The following is a 17,948-nucleotide window of genomic DNA, read 5'->3' as shown; positions in this document are numbered from 1 at the left end:
TAAGTGATTACATGGGACATAGGACACAAAGTTTCTTGGATCCAGTAGGGTGGAAAATAGACATTTGACAGTGGAACCAGCAGCAGTAATAGTACTGTATAAGACTCAGTATGGTTGAGAACAGATAAATGACGGAGGAGGAGGCAGCAGCACTTGATTGCACCCAGGCCAGTATGGTTGAGAAGAGACTATTGGAGGAGGCGGCACAACTTGATTGCACCCAGGCTAGTATGGTTGAGAACAGACTATTTGAGGAGGAGGAGGAGGCAGTACCTGATTGCACCCAGGCCAGTATGGTTGAGAACAGACAATTGACGGAGGAGGATGTTCAGCCTTGGAGTGGTGGCCTGGGAATCCTCGCTGATGATGTTCAGCATACTTTCCAGAACACGGACGAGTGGGATGATGTTGTTGATCCCATAGTCATGCCTGCTCACAAACAGAGTTGCATCCTCAAAAGGGATCAAGAATTGGCAGAAAATGTTCGAAGAAACCTGTGCACTATGAGGTTTATCACATGTGCCATACAAGGTGTATGACTCAGCCCTCCCTGCTGAACAATGTTCCTCCCATTGTCTGCTACAACACTTCCCACCATTAGTTGACATGGGGTCAGCCATTCATATATCTCCTCCCTGATGGTCCAGAGGAGCTCCTGCCCACTGTGGCTCCGTTCACCCAGGCTCACAAAATGGAGGACAGCCTGAGAGCACCGGGCCTGACATCGTTGGTTAGACACCGGGGCAGGTTGGACTGCAGTCAAAGCAGTGGATGGTTGCAAGCTGGTGGAAGCAGCACTTGTGCAGAACTGGCCCCCTAAAGCACCAGGGAGGTGACAGTGGCAAGAATGGGACAACTTCCTGATGGTCTTTTGGGAGGATGTTGACCCAATGGGCAGTAACAGACATGTACTGCCCTTGCCCATAATTAAAGGACCAGACATCCGCACTTGGGTGCACGGTCTTGGACACCAAGAATCCCACCAAGAGTCGCCAACATTTTTCTACACAACTGTGCAGTGATGGGACAGCTGATGGGACTTTTTTTTTATGGGCTGGGACTGTGATGGGACTTTTTTTTGACTGTTTATTTTTTTTGTTGCCGCTAAACGGAGTTCTCCTATTTTATTTTTTGAAGATTTAAAGGGGTATTCCCCCCAAGCGCTAAAAAATGAAATGCTCCCAAACCTAGCTGGTCTAACTTACCAAGTCTCCCTGAGTATTTTGAGCCATCTCCCATCTTTCTAGCTGCTGAAGTTCATGGTTCAAAAGTTTTTCTAAAAGACCTGTTTGTGTCCAAGATGGCGCCGGCCAGGAAACTACATTTCCCATCATGCAGTTCTTCTTCCTTAGCTTTCTTTCCTGCCAACTGCTCCTCATTACTACATTAGATGAGTGAAGTGGGGCTAGGTGTCATTGCCATAGAGCAGTCACAGAGGGAGACTGATGTGCAGCAGTGCCTGGTTAGGACTCTCTGACAGCTGACGCCCTTCCCAGCCCTGCTGCAGGATCACTGTTTGGGTTGTTTAGCCCCGTCCATGACAGCAGCCACCTCCTCCCCTGACCCATGCTTATCACTGTGTCATTCTGGTCTCCTGCAGTCCAGTCCCTGACAGCTAACACTCACAGCTATATGCAAATAACAGAGTCCGGGGCTTCACACAGAGAGAATGAAAGAGATAAAAGCATGGGGGGAGGGGGAGAGCTGCCCAGAATGCTACACACACCCTGAGGGAGAACGTTATCAGCATGGGGGGGAGAAGGGGGGAGAGCTGCTGAGGATAAGGGGGAGGGAAACTGATCAGCACAGGCTGTGTATGCTGACAGAAAGAGACACACAGTGAGCAGGCTGAGGGAGGTGGAGCTACAGTTCGGCAGCAGGGGCTGTCAGGTGTCAGCACTTCAGCCTATTGATGGGAGGGAGGACACGAGACAGCCGACTCCGAGGGTGGGGGCCAAGAGAGGGAGCGTGTCGGGGTGGACTGGACTGAGCTCATTCTCTGCATGCCAGGGGGGTGAGGAGACAGGAAAAGCAGCAAAAGGACACAGAACACATAATAACCTGTATTAGCCAATATGTGAATCTGTGATGGGCTTTTACATAGTGTCAAAAAGATTTTGGGGGGAATACCCCTTTAATAAAGTAGATCAGCTTGAACATTGAAGTTGCTTTCATGTGTCTTGGTTGATACTCACAGACAGCTGTCACATTACATTTTTGATTAGGCAGCACCCAGGTGTATCTGAGGAGACTATCTTAAAGGGGTATTCCCCCCAAAATTATATTTGCATTAATACCCCAGTTGACCATGCATAGCTTTCCATCTTTCCAATATAAGGTTATTATGGATTCTGCGCAGTTTTGCTGCTATCTAGGTGCATTTACCCCCACCGAATGCATAGAATCATCAAATCTCAGTCCAACCTGACACGCTCCCTGCTCCTGGCCCCCACCCTCTAGGGGCATCACGTGTCCTCCGTCTGGGTTGGCGCTTCTAACCCAGTCCACTAAAGTGAGGGAGGACACTGACAGCTGCTGCTGTTGATCACTGTCTCCCTCTCTAACCGCAGCCCCCCCCACTACGTGTAACCCCATTATCTCCCCCCCCCCACAATCTTTGCAACTCTACACACACCATACCCCCCCCCCCCCCACAGCTCACCTGGGCACACTCTCTGCAACTCGCCCCGCTTTCCCCCCTCTCAGCCGGCGGTACCACCCCTCATCTCACCTGGTGGCATACCCCCCCCACCCCCAAGCACAAACACCCACCACCCGTGGCAACCCCGCCCCGTATGTCCCCTCTTGGTGGCCCCCGCATCTCACCGAGTGGCACATTTCACCAAGCACCCCCGCGCATGTCACCGTGGTGCCGCTTCTCACCGCCCCGTATGTCACCGCCCACGCCAACCCCCGTATCACACCTGGTGGCTGCCAGCGGGATGGCTCACCAACCCCCTACTGGTAGCAGTAGTTCCACAGACTGCCATCACACTATAAAACCCCTTCACCTCCTGGTGGCCCTGGTTCACCCACCACAGTTCTCCACTGACACACTTTCTTCAACTTGACTAACACCACAAACAACCCCCCCACACACACACACATACACACACAAGTTCACCCAGGCACACTTTCTTCCCCTGCTACATCACCATCTCAGCTCTGCTACACCATCATCAGGCATAAGCATTGCATGATGGGAAATGTAGTTTCCTTTCTTGATAATAGACCATCTTTTCGAAAGACTTGTAACTCAGGAACGGCAGTGGCTAGAAAGATGGGAGACGACTCAAAATACTCAGGGGGACTTGTTAAGTAAGTCCAGCTAGGTTTGGGAGCATTCATTATATTTGCTCTTGGGGGGGGAATACCCCTTTAACCCCTTAGGGACCAAGCCTATTTGAGCCTTAATGACCAGGCTAATTTTTCAAAATTTGACCTGTCTCACTTTATGCGCTTATAGCTCAGTGATGCTTTAACATATGCTAGCGATTCTGAGATTGTTTTTTTTAGTAACATATGGTACTTTATAATTTGGTCACTATCTTTTGTGTTTTTTGTGAAAAACATAAAAATATGAAAAATTTGAAAAATTTGCACTTTACAAATTTTAAATTCTCTGCTTCTAAAAAAAGAAAGTCGTATCACATAAATTAGTTACTAGGTCACATTACCAATATGTCCTCTTTATTCTGGCATAATTTCGTAAACATATTTTACTTTTCTTGGGTGTTACGGGGCTTAGAAATGTATCAGCAAATTATAATTTTTTTATGACATTTCCAAAACAAATTTTTTTAGGGACCAGTTTTTTTTTTAAGTGTTTTTAGGAGGCTTGTATACTTGAAACCCCCATAAATGACCCCATTTTGGAAACTACACACCCTAAGAAATTAATCTAGGGGTATAATGAGCATTTTAACCCTAGAGGGGCTAGAGGAAAGTATTCACAATTAGGCCGGAAAAAAATGGACAATAGAAATTTTCAAATAATATGTTCGTTCAGATTAAAGTATCTCATTTTCACAAGCAACAGGAGAGAAAAAGCACCCCAAAATTTGTAACGCAGGTCCTCCTGAGTACAATGGTACCCCATATGGGAGCGTAAACCACTGTATGGGCACACAGCGGGGCTCAGAAGGAAAGGAGCGCCAATTAGAATTTTCAGTGCAGATTTTGCTGTACAAGTTTTCAGGCGCCAGGTGCCTTTGCAGTGCCCCTGTAGTGCCAGCAGAGTGACCCCCCCCCATAAGTCAGCCCATTTTGGAACATTAACCACTCAAAGAATACATCTTGGGGTGCAGTGAGCATTTTGACCCCACAGTTATTAGAGGAAAGTATTCAAAATTAGACAGTAAAAATGAAAAACTAGAATTTTTCCAATAATATGTATGTTTAGTTTGAAATGTCTCAATTTCACAAGGAACAGGAGAGAAAAGGCACCCCAAAATCTGTAACACAGATTCTTCCGAGTAGAAAGGTACCCCATATGTGGGCATAAACCACTGTATGGGCACACAGCCGGGCTCAGAAGGAAGGGAGTGCCAATTAGCATTTTCAGTGCAGATTTTGCTGTAGAAGTTTCTGAGCACCAGGTGCATTTGCAGAGCCCCTGTAGTGTCAGCGGAGTGAAACCCCCCATAAGTCACCCCATTTTGTAAAGTGCACCCCTCAAAGAAGTCATCTTGGGGTGCAGTGAGCATTTTGACCCCACAGGTATTAGAGGAAAGTATTCAAAATTAGACAGTAAAAATAAAAAACTAGAATTTTTCCAATAATATGTTTGTTTAGTTTGAAATTTCTCAACTTCACAAGGAAGGGAAGAGAAAACGCACCCCATAATCTGTAACGCAGGTTCTCTTGAGTACAACGGTACCACATATGTGAGCATAAACCACTGTATGGGCACACAGCAGGGCTCAGAAGGAAGGGAGCACCAATTAGCATTTTCAGTGCAGATTTTGCTGAACAAGTTTCCGAGCGCCAGGTGCGTTTACAGAGCCCCTGTAGTATCCGCAGAAGAGAAACCCCCCCAAAAGTCACCCCATTTTGGAAAGTGCACCCCTCAAAGAAGTCATCTTGGGGTGCTGTGAGCATTTTGACCCCACAGGTATTAGAGGAAAGTATTAAAAATTAGACAGTAAAAATGAAAAACTAGAATTTTTCCAATATGTTTATTTAGTTTGAAATTTCTCAACTTCACAAGGAAAGGGAGAGAAAGTGCACCCCAAAATCTGTAACGCAGGATCTCCTGAGTACAACGCTACCCTATATGTGGGCATAAACCACTGTATGGGCACACAGCCGGGCTCAGAACGGAAGGAGTGCCAATTAGCATTTGCAGTGCAGATTTTTCTGAAGAAGTTTCTGAGCGCCGGGTGCGTTTGCAGCACCCCTGTAGTGTCCGCAGGAGAGAAAACCCCCCAAAAGTCACCCCATTTTGGAAAGGGCATCCCTCAAAGAAGTCATCTTGGGGTGCAGTGAGAATTTTGACCCCACAGGTATTAGAGGAAAGGATTCAAAATTAGAAAGTAAAAATGAAAAAAAAAATGAATTTTTTCAATAATATGTTTGTTCAGTTTGAAATTTCTCAATTTTACGAGAAACAGGAGAGAAAATGCACCGCAAAATTTGTAAAGCAGGTTCTCCTGAGTACAACGGTACCTCATGTGTGGGCATAAACCACTGTATGGGCACGCAGCGGGGCTCAGAAGGGAAGTAGCGTCAGTTTGCTGGTGCAAAACCGCAGCTAGTATCGGTTATTAGAATAGCGCAGTTGCTTAAAAAAATTTTTTTGAAATGAGATTACAGGTAATCTTGGGTGGTGATGGGCAACCTGGGAGTGTTTACTTGCTATCTGGGGTGGTGACGGGCAATTTGGGGTGGTACAAGCAGTCTGTGGCAATCTGGGGTGTTTATGGGCAATCTGGGGGTGTTTACTGTCTATCTGGGTTGGTTACGGGCAATCTGGGGTGGTTACGGGCAATCTAGGGGTGTTTACTGGCTATCTAGGGGTGTTTACTGGCTATCTGGGGGTGTTTACTGGCTATCTGGGGGTGTTTACTGGCTATCTGGGGTGGTAACGGACAATCTGGGGGTGTTTACCGACTATCTAGGGGTGTTTACTGGCTATATGGGGTGGTAATGGACAATCTGGGGGTGTTTACTGCCTATATGGGGTGGTAACGGACAATCTGGGGGTGTTTACTGGCTATCTGGGTTGGTTACAGGCAATCTGGGGGGGGGGTCACAGGCAAACTGGGGTGGTGATGGTCAATCTGGGGGAGGAGTGACAGGCAATCTGGGGTGGGTATGGGCAATCTGGGGTGGTTACGGGCAATCTGGGGTGGTTACGGGCAATCTGTAGTGGTTATGGGTAGCCTGTGGCAATCTGGGGTGGTTACAGGCAATCTGGGGGTGTTTACTGGCTATCTGGGGTGGTTACGGGTAATCTGAGCGGTTACAGGTAAACTGGAGTGGTTATGAATAATCTGGGGTGGTTACAGGTAATGCGGAGTGGTTACAGGTAATCTGGGGTGGTTACAAGTAATGCGGGGTGGTTACAGGTAATGTGGGGTGGTTACAGGTAATGCGGGGTGGTTACAGGTAATCCGGGGCACTTGACTTTTTATCCTGTAATGATTTTTGGTGACAGGGAACAAAAAGTGCCGGCAGCATTTGGAACAAGTGATCAGTGGTATATAGTATATACCGCTGATCACTTGTACCAGGACCACATCGGCTAGTCCCTGATCATTGACCCATGATCTCCGCCACCTCTGGTAGTGGAGAGAATGAGAGTTTGATCTTTTTTTAAGGGTACAAACACACTTGCTTTATCCGCAGCGAGTTTCTGGCTGTGTATTCGCAACGAGACTCGCTGAGGATTCCAGCCATGTGTACTCAATGGCAGACAAACTCGCAGCACGGATGTACATCCCTGCTCCGAGTTTGTCCGCAGCTCGCCCCGTTAACTCCCCCGCCGCCTGTAACGCCTGGAGTCGTGGATCCACTGAACTGTCACTAGCGATGGTGGTAACCGCACCAGGGAGCGGAGTCTAAGGGGCCGCTGGTTTTCACCAGAGCCCGCCGCAAGGCGGGAAGGGCTTGCTGTGGCAGGCGATCCCCAGGTCGCTACCCCTGGCTTGGTTGCTAGTGACAGCAGGCGAGGCGTGGCAGGAGCAGTAGGCAGATGGTAACGCAGGCAGAGGTCTGTAGGCTTAACCGCAGGTGGCAGGCAGAGCACAGGAACAATGGTAAAGCAGCGGACAGGGACCGGGACAGGGACTGGGAACAAGGACTGAGGTCAGGAACAACAGGGAGCTGGGCCAAACGCTATGGGAAGCATGTAGAGGCTCCAACACCTGGGAGGGGGCAGGGCTGGAACTTATAGGGGAGTGATAGACACTAAACCAATTAAGAACGCACTGCCCCTTTAAATCTGAGACAGCCGGCGCCTAGGAGGCGGGGACGCGCGCGCCGGCCGGCACAGTGACGGGCAGGAACGAGGCAAGGTGAGGCGCCCCCCTGGGCTGAAGTAGCCGCAGCGCCGGGTCCCTGCCTGTGGACCCCGGCTGCTGCGGAACTGGGTGAGGAGGAGGCCAAAGGGGGGGGGTACTGTTAAGGCCACGGCGGCGTCCCGCGCTCCGGACCGCCGCCGTGGCCTTAACAGTACCCCCCCCCTTTGGCCTCCCCCTCTTTCTTGTCTGCAAGAATCCCTTGATGAGATCCCGATCCAAGATATTAGATTCGGGTTCCCAGGATCTCTCTTCAGGACCAAAACCTCTCCAGTCCACTAGGAAGAAACGTCTTCCTCTGACAGTTTTCATTGCTAAGATGTCTTCAACAATGTATACGTCGTCAGAGACGGCTTGTGGAGTGGAGGACGAAGCTTTACTGGAGAATCGGTTGAGGACCACCGTCTTCAAGAGGGAGACATGGAAGGAGTTCGGGATTCGCATAGTAGGGGGTAGACGGAGTTTGTAGGTGACAGGGTTAATGCGTTTTAGCACTGAGAAAGGACCAAGAAACGGGGTGCCTTGTTCTTGGCACAGACTGTGCAGGAAGCCACAAAGTCCTTGACATCCTGAAGGAGATTGGGCCACCAATAGTGACGGGAGATCAATTGCCCGGTCTTTTGAGCTCCCGGATGCCCGGCCACCAAAGAGGAATGACCCCACTTCAAGATGCGTTTTCGGAGTGCAGGGCGCACATAAGTCTTACCGGGAGGCAGTCTCTGCAGAGTAGAAGTGCCAACTGGTACTAGGCGATTGGGAGGTATTATGTGACGGGGGGATTCCTCTTGCCCCATGACATCGGATGCTCGGGATAATGCATCGGCTTTTACATTCTTCTCGGCTGGACGGAAATGAATAGTAAAGTTGAAACGTGAGAAGAAGAGAGACCACCTGGCCTGCCGGGGATTGAGGCGTTGAGCCGATTGGAGGTAGAGGAGGTTCTTGTGGTCCGTGTAGATGTTAACAGGATGTCTAGCCCCCTCTAGGAGATGACGCCATTCCTCCAGTGCCAACTTAATTGCCAGGAGTTCACTGTCTTCAATCGTATAGTTCCTCTCGGCCGGGGAGAAAGTCTTAGAAAAGAACCCGCAGGTTCTGGTCCTGCCTGATGTGTCCCTTTGCGAGAGGATGGCTCCTGCGCCCACAGAAGATGCATCGACTTCAAGAGAAAACGGCTTGGTGACATCTGGACGGACTAGAGAAAAATCCAGCGCCAGCGGGAGACTTGGATTTACGGATGAAGCCCTTCTGTAAGTTCTCCCGGATGTAGGAGGACATGGCTTCAGTCTCAGGCACAGAGAGAGGGTATACTCGACCACGTGGAGGAGAAGTTCCTGGAAGAAGGTCTATAGGGCAATCATATGGCCAATGAGGTGGTAGAGAGTCCGCCTCCTTGGCCGAGAAGACATCAACGAAGTCTTGGTATTCCGCCGGTAGGCCGGATAGAAGCTTGGCGTAAGCAGGTGACCTTGTAGAGCGCTTGGGTTGAGGAGACTTCAGACACCGATTTGGACAGTCCGAACCCCAACTGAGAACCTCCCCAGTTCTCTAGTCTAGCCTAGGGGTATGTAATTGCAGCCAAGGTAGACCCAGCAAGATGTCGGAAGAAGAATTGCGCAAGACGTAGAAGGAGATCTTCTCCTGATGCAAGGCGCCTACCTGGAGATCTAGTGGTGCCGTCTGGTAGTGTACAGCTTCAGTAAGAGTCTCGCCCGTGACCGAGGAGATGGTCAGGGGTCGGGCTAGCTGGAACACGGGTAGCCGCCGCCATCTTTGGACCAATGTGGCTGCAATAAAAACTGCCTGCAGACCCAGAGTCGATGAAGGCAGTAGTCTGGTGCGTTTGTCCTGAGGGTGTCTGGATGGAGACTGGCAGAGACAAGCTTGGAGAGGTAGCATTCACACCTAGGGAGGCCTCTCTTACCGGACCTAGCTGCGAGCGTTTCCCCGACGCTGAGGACGTTGGGAACATCTTTGCCGAAAGTGATCAGAGCCACCGCAATAGAGACAGAGATTCAGCTCTAGTCGGCGAGCTCTCTCATCAAAGGTCAGGCGAGCTCGTTCTACCTGCATCGGAACTTCAGGAGTTAACTGGGGTACTGGCGTGACTGGATTCTGGAAAACAGGTGCCAGGCGATGAGGCAGGCTTAGTCGCCGTTCTTGCCGGACCTCCTCCTCTCTCTCGGTAAACCGGTTGTCGACTCTGGTAGCCAGTAGGATAAGATCATTCAAGGAGGTAGGAAGATCTCGGGTGGAGAGCACGTCTTTTACCCCACTGGACAGGCCCTTCTTGAAGGTGGCTATTAGAGCGACCTCATTCCAGTCCAATTCTGCTGCCAGGATGCGGAACTGGATGGCGTAGTCGCCAACGGCGGAGATCCCCTGAGAGAGATTGAGGAGAGCTGTCTCAGCCGAAGATGCACGGGCAGGTTCCTCAAAGACGGAGCGGAACTCGGCCAGAAAGGTTCGGAGATTAGCAGCAGCAGGGTCATCTCGGTCCCAGAGAGGCGTGGCCCAAGCCAGAGCTCTGGGAGGGGGCAGGGCTGGAACTTATAGGGGAGTGATAGACACTAAACCAATTAGGAGCGCACTGCCTCTTTAAATCTGAGACAGCCGGCGCACGCGCGCCCTAGGTGGCGGGGACGCGTGCGCCGGCCGGCACAGTGACGGGCAGGAACGAGGAAAGGTGAGGCGTCCCCCTGGGCTGAAGTAGCCGCAGCGCCGGGTCCCTGCCTGTGGACCCCGGCTGCTGCGGAACTGGGTGAGGAGTCACGGCGGCGGTCCGGAGCGCGGGACGCCGCCATGGCCCTAACACCGCCGTAGACTATACACCAGCTAATCCCGCCTATGGGGCTCCCGACGTCTTCGCGGCCCGTTCAGCTAATCAGTGCTGCAGTGGGGCAGCACACTGATTGGCTGAGCGGGACGTGCCGGGAATCAGCGAAGGTCTAGATGATGTATAGTTGGGACCAGGTGATGTATAGTCTCCAGCGGGGGGTTAACGGGTCGGCCTTTGGACAAACTCGCAGCAGGGATGTACATCCCTGCTGAGAGTTTGTCTGCCATTGAGTACACAGGGCCGGGATCCTCAGCGAGTCTCGCTGCGAATACGCAGCGAGAAACTCGCTGCCGTTGCGGCAAGTGTGTTTGTACCCTAAGGAATTAATCACTGTGAACACTAAGGTTATTCCGGGGGGGACGGGGGGGGGGACATGTATTCATCTCCTCTCACTGTGGATTAACGGTGAGAGGACATGAAAGCATGCAATGCCCGTTACCGGTGGCCGCCGTTATACTGGTAATAACGGCGATCGTCAGTGCGGGGACTGGCCGGGACTGAGCCCATACTCTGCCCCAACTTCTCAGCGACCTCCGGTAGCTGAGAGGAGGGGGCTGCGGAAATTACCGGCGCTGCTGCACTATTCTGCGCCATCGCCATAAAGAGCTGATGGCAGCAGAATAGAGCCCATTAGTGATCGCCGTAAAAATTCATATCGGCGGTCACTAATAACATAATACATGTATTCTCTGGGTCACTATGGTTACGGCGATACAACATTTGTATAGGTTTTTTTAACTATTACCACTTTGGCGCCAGGGCCGTATTTACCACTAGGCACCCGTGGTACGTATGAGCATTAACCGTGTGAGCATAAACCACTGTATGGGCACACAGCAGGGCTCAGAAGGAAGGGAGCGCCAATTAGCATTTTCATTGCAGACTTTGCTGAACAAGTTTCCGAGCGCCAGGTGCGTTTACAGAGCCCCTGTAGTGTCCACAGAAGAGAAACCCCCCAAAAGTCACCCCATTTTGGAAAGTGCACCCCTCAAAGAAGTCATCTTGGGGTGCTATGAGCATTTTGACCCCACAGGTATTAGAGGAAAGTATTCAAAATTAGACAGTAAAAATGAAAAACTAGAATTTTTCCAATAATATGTTTGTTTAGTTTGAAATTTCTCAACTTCACAAGGAAAGGGAGAGAAAGCGCACCCCAAAATCTGTAACGCAGGATCTCCTGAGTACAACGGTACCCCATATGTGGGCATAAACCACTGTATGGGCACACAGCCGGGCTCAGAACGGAAGGAGTGCCAATTAGCATTTGCAGTGCAGATTTTTCTGAAGAAGTTTCTGAGCGCCGGATGGTCAATCTGGGGGAGGAGTGACAGGCAATCTGGGGTGGGTATGGGCAATCTGGGGTGGTTACGGGCAATCTGGGGCGGTTACGGGCAATCTGTAGTGGTTATGGGTAGCCTGTGGCAATCTGGGGTGGTTACAGGCAATCTGGGGGTGTTTACTGGCTATCTGGGGTGGTTACGGGTAATCTGAGCGGTTACAGGTAAACTGGAGTGGTTATGAATAATCTGGGCTGGTTACAGGTAATCTGGGGTGGTTACAGGTAATGCGGAGTGGTTACAGGTAATCTGGAGTGGTTACAGGTAATGCGGGGTGGTTACAGGTAATCTGGGGTGGTTACAGGTAATGCGAGGTGGTTACAGGTAATCCGGGGCACTTGACTTTTTATCCTGTAATGATTTTTGGTGACGGGACAAAAAGTGACGGCAGCATTTGGAACAAGTGATCAGTGGTATGTAGTATATACCACTGATCACTTGTACCAGGACCACATCGGCTAGTCCCTGATCATTGACCCATGTTCTCCGCCACCTCTGGTAGTAGAGAGAATGAGAGTTTGATCTTTTTTTAAGGGTAAAAACACACTTGCTGTATCCGCAGCGAGTTTCTGGCTGTGTATTCGCAACGAGACTCGCTGAGGATTCCAGCCATGTGTACTCAATGGCAGACAAACTCGCAGCACGGATGTATATCCCTGCTCCGAGTTTGTCCACAGCTCGCCCCGTTAACTCCCCGGCCGCCAGAGACTATACACCAGCTAATCCCGCCTACGGGGCTCCTGACGTCTTTACGGCCCGTTCAGCCAATCAGTGCTGCGGTGGGGCAGTGCACTGATTGGCTGAGCGGGACGTGCTGGGAATCAGCGAAGGACCAGATGATGTATAGTCGGGACCAGGTGATGTATAGTCTCCGGCCGGGGGTTAACGGGTCGGCCTTTGGACAAACTCGCAGCAGGGATGTACATCCCTGCTGAGAGTTTGTCTGCCATTGAGTACACAGGGCCGGGATCCTCAGTGAGTCTCAGTTGCCAATGCGGCAAGTGTGTTTGTACCCTAAGGAATTAATCACTGTGAACACTAAGGTTATTCCGGGGGGGACGGGGGGGGGGGGGGACATGTATTCATCTCCTCTCACTGTGGATTAACAGTGAGAGGACATGAAAGCATGCAATGCCGGTTACCGGTGGCCGCCGTTATACTGGTAATAACGACGATCGTCGGTGCGGGGACTGGCCGGGACTGAGCCCACACTCAGCCCCAACTTCTCAGCGACCTCCAGTAGCTGAGAGGAGGGTGCTGCGGGCATTACCAGCGCTGCTGCACTATTCTGCGCCATCGCCATAAAGAGCTGATGGCAGCAGAATAGAGCCCATTAGTGATCGCCGTAAAAATTCATATCGGCGGTCACTAATAACATAATACATGTATTCTCTAGGTCACTACGGTTACGGCGATACCACATTTGTATAGGTTTTTTTAACTATTACCACTTTGGCGCCAGGGCCGTATTTACCACTAGGCACCCGTGGTCCGGTGCCTAGGGCAGCACCTTGCAGGGGGGCAGCAACAGGGAGCAAGGGAAAGAAAACAACTTTTTTTTTTTTTTTTCTAGTCTCCTACCTCCAGTTCAGTCTTGCCAGTAAATCAGGTGTCTTTTTGAGGGGGGGGAGGGGGTGGGGGTGTATGGTGCAATTGTTCAGGCCTGGTATGGCGGTGTTATCCAGTCACAGTATGCTCTAATCATTGATTCAATGTGGAAATTTGTTTATGTTTTAAGCCATTAAAAACCATGAAAATGTGATTCAGACAATGTTCCTACATGTTGAGAAATGCATGTGGCCAAAATCACACCCCCCGCTCCCCAAGATGGGTCGTCTTCAGGTCTAGTGCCTAGGGCAGCACCAGCTGATAATACATCCCTTTTTGGCGCAATAGAAACTATCTTCCTAGCAAAAACCCACAAAAACTGTCGCCACATTGCAAGATCCATAGCGTTCTTATCTTTTGCGCGACAGAGCTGGTTTTGGGCTTATATTATGCAAGAAGATCTGTAGTTTCTATTGATACCAAGATTTATATGTATATGACTTTTTGATCTCTTTTATGATGTATTTTCTAAAGCAGATTGATAAAATACAGCTATTCTGGTACTGTTTTTTTATTTATTTTTTTACAGTGTGTGTCGTGCAATATAATTATTGATATTGTTTTATAGATTGGGTCGTTACGGACGTAGCGATACCAAATATGTATAGGATTTGTGTTTTTGATCACTTTTATGTAATGTTTTATAGTGTATGGGGAATGTAATGCATTTTTTTTATGGGGGAGGGGGGGCTGGGGGGATTGTGTTTGGTGCACTTTTTTGTACTTTTTTACACTAGTGTACATTACTGTACACTAGTGTAACACTTTCATCACTAATACAATACACTGCACTGCTTCTGCAGTACAGTGTATTGTATCATGTGACCATCATGCTGACAGGCAGTAGCACAGCCACCCCTGTCAGCAGGATGGCTTATCCATGGTAAGCCCAGGGGCCTTCATTAGGCCCCCGGAGTTACCATGGAGAGGTCGGGGGGACCGGACGGCGCCGCAAGACCTCCGATCACGTAAGTGGACCTGCGGCGCCGTCCGCTACACACCGGAACCTGTTAGATGCCGCTGTCATGCTTTGACAGCTGCATTTAACGGGTTAAACTGTCCGGAGCAGTTACAGGAGGGCGTCAGCGGTCACACTGACCGCTGACCCCCCATACTGCTGCCGCCGCCGGGCGGCAGTTCGTTCCGATGCGTACGCCGTTAAAAGGCGTACGCATCGGAATAAAGCCCATTAGTGGCCGCCGTGAAAAGACAGCACGGCGGTCACTAAGGGGTTAAGGTCTCACCCTAACAGGGGTGACGTCACACATCTTGATATTCACAGAAAACCAGGATACAAGGGATTATAGGAGTAATAATCCCTTGCATCCTGGTCTATTCTGTGATTTTATTTGTGATTGTTATTTTAAATAGATTCATTACAAACTTTCTCGAATCAAACTTCTGATCCCAGCAAAACAATGAACAATGTGCAATTTCACTGGACGATTAGTGAACAAATGCGGAACTTGAGCGAACGAATGTAGTATTACAGCAAACGATTAGCGAGCAATTAATCATAATTTTTGGTTTAGATCTAAATCAACAATCAATGACATATGAATGATTTTTCGATCGTTGCCTGCAATTACACAAAACGATTATCATTAAAATTCTAATGATATAACAATTTTTTGCATGATAATCGTTTTATGTAATAGGGCCCTTACTTTTTGACTCTCTGCAATCTGGATTCAGTCCCCACCACTCAACTGAAACTGTCCTCACCAAAGTGGAGAATGTTCTATGTCCTCCTCCTCCTTGACCTATTTTTTGCCTTTTACACAGTTGACCATTTTCTCCTCCTTACTCTCCTGAATCTCCTCTTACCACTCCAACCTCTTAGTCTGTCATTTATTTTATTTATGTTTTTCTTTTATCATATGTTCTTTATGTTAACCCTTATCATTTGTACAGCCCTCATTGGTGCTTTAAAATTGAATAATAATGATAATTTGCACCTAAGCACAATTTGCATCGCATTTAGTCATGAATTGGGCATTCATATCAGAAAAGTTCTCCAAATTCTTCCTAAAAGTGTCCATAGTGGGGGGTTTGTTTTAGATGAACCCTTTATATGCCTGTCCGTAGAAAAATTCTAGTGTAGTATACCTGATGTATACCTCCAATGGATTGCCAAAAAATTGTGTGAATTAGTTTTTTTTTTGTTGTTGTTTATAACAGATAATATTTTTGTAAATTACCCAGAAAGCAATGCAGAACCCAAAAGTTATTTTGGAGAGTTCCTATCTAAGGAGTTTTTAAAATCTAATTTTTTATTTCAGATGCAATAATCGGACTCAGTGTGCAGTTGTGGCTGGACCCGACGTATTTCCTGACCCCTGCCCAGGGACTTATAAATATTTAGAAGTTCAATATGAATGTGTTCCATATAGTAAGTATTTTACTTAAACAGTTTTATTGTATAGTCATTTATGTTATTATAAACAGCATATGTTTATTATTAAAAACATATAACATTCTGTCAGAGGAAATTAAGGAAGTTCTGTAATCAATCTATTGTATGAAATCAGAGGCATGCAGAGGTATAGCAGAGGCCTTAACTTTATGGAAGCCATGTTACAGCCGACCCATCTTGGGACCACCATTGTAATTTTTTAAAAAGAACATGTCAAAGCCTGTTGCTTCACAGTGGTGGGTAGATTGTTACATAACATGAATAAGCACAATGTTACGTATGTGAAACTATCGGTTTTTAACATGATAACTAAAGAAAAAAAATGCTTTATATTACTTCCCCTGCTGATTTAGATTTTGAAAATTATGACAGGGACACCATGTCACCCAGCTTGCTCTATGTGCGGTTCTCTGCACTATCCACAAACTTAGACTATACACACAAGTTTTATACAGGTATATATTGAATGTGCAGCATCTTTCTGCTCTAAAATCTTCTTTTCATCGGTTAACAGTATCACCTAGGCAGCGCTTCATGAGACCTAACTGCCGTGAAGCTCCACCTAGGAGACATTATGCTACTATGAAATAAGAGCAAGGTGGGGGAGGGGGGCAGTATCACTTTAAGCAGGTTCTGACAGGTTAACATGTGTCCTATATGTTACAGATGTTCTACAAGTAATTATGATTTAACAACATCACATACACGTGGTATCGGAAAAATCTAAATTATATTGAATGGTGTGAATTTTCAGATTAGAAGCATGCTCTATGTATCGTGGATTTCAGTAAAATCAATCTGCTATAAAAGTTACCACAAGATCTACTTGCTGACTATTTAAAGGGTTTATCCAGAAATAGACAAAACACAGCTGCCCTCATCCGAAAACAGCACCACTTTTGTCCTCAGTTTGTAAGTGGTATTACAATTTGGCTCCATTTACCATATTGGAACTGAGCTGCAATACCACATACAAGCTGAGGACAGGGATGGTGCTGTTTCTATTGAAATGGATGCACCCCAAAAGTGCTTTTGTATTGACTATCTTCTCCGAATTACAAGTTATAAAGTTTATAGTGCGCACTGAGTAACCACACTAAGGGCCCTATTACACCAACAGATTATCTGACAGATTCTTTTAAGTCAAAGCCAGGAATGGATTTGAAAAGAGGAGAAATGTCAGGCTTATCTTTATCACTTGCTCTCTGTTTATAGTCTATAGTCTAACACCCTTATGATCAAGGTGGTTTTTGTTTATTCAAAGATGGCAGCTAATATATATATATATATATATATATATATATATATATATATATATATACATACTCCCATGTTCCATGTTTCACGTATGACATGGATGTGGAAGGCCTATAGTGGAACCCTCCTCTCCGCACGGCAGCATTTCTAATATATGCTTAGAGCGGGAAAACTGTATCAATATGCGGGGCGCTGTACTAAAGCACCAGTGCGGCTGTCATTACAACGTTACACCCATTCATACAGTTTAAAGGGAAGTTTGAAGTGGAGTAAGTCGTGGAATGTGTGAATAAGGCTTAAAGGGGTAGTGCGGTGTAAGGCCATGTTCACATGGCGTAAAAGACCGGCCGTTCTGTGACCTGGCCGGGTCACGGAGCGGCCGGTCTCTGAAAAGATCATCCTGGCCGGTACTGCCCGATGATCTTTCACGCCGCAGAGTTCTGATGCTGACGCATCCGTGCGCCCGCATCAGAACTCCCCACAGCACACTATGAAGCTTGCGGCCGCAGCCGCTCGCTTCATAGTGTGCACTGACATGGTTTTCTACGGCCGTTATTCACTGAATAGCGGCCGCAGTACACTGACATTTCAGTTCTTTGCGGCGCCGTAAGGGATCCTGGCCAGAGCGTATACTATGTGTATACGCTCCGGCCGGGATCCCATAAAGAAACAGGACACGTATCTATTCCTAAAAAGTATGGCCGTTGTTGCCGATTGCAACAACGGCCATACTTTTACGAAAAGGTACGGTGTGTAAACATAGCCTAAGGCTGGGTTCACACACAGTATATTTCAGTCAGTATTGTGGTCCCCATATTGCAACCTCAACCAGGAGTGGATTGAAAACCCAGAAAGGCTCTGTTCACTCAATGTTGAAATTGAGTGGATGGCCGCCATTTAATGGCAAATATTTGCTTAAAATAACGGCTGTTGTATTGAAATAATGGCAGTTATTTACCGTTATATAGCGG

The 17,948-nt window shown here is 48.1% G+C and overlaps 1 protein-coding gene across 2 annotated transcripts in view; it reads left to right on the top strand.

Moving 5' to 3' along the window:
• Window positions 1-17,948, top strand: part of ADGRL3 (adhesion G protein-coupled receptor L3) — a 643,814-nt gene that overhangs the window by 239,280 nt on the left and 386,586 nt on the right. For both annotated transcript variants that reach the window (XM_069977905.1, XM_069977904.1), the window contains exon 5: window positions 15,587-15,696. In XM_069977905.1, coding sequence (XP_069834006.1) covers window positions 15,587-15,696 — 110 coding nt within the window. The remainder of the gene's footprint in view (window positions 1-15,586; window positions 15,697-17,948) is intronic.

This window comes from Dendropsophus ebraccatus, chromosome 7, assembly GCF_027789765.1.
Source record: "Dendropsophus ebraccatus isolate aDenEbr1 chromosome 7, aDenEbr1.pat, whole genome shotgun sequence".
NCBI lineage: Eukaryota > Metazoa > Chordata > Amphibia > Anura > Hylidae > Dendropsophus > Dendropsophus ebraccatus.
This window is presented reverse-complemented; position numbering and strand designations above follow the sequence as displayed.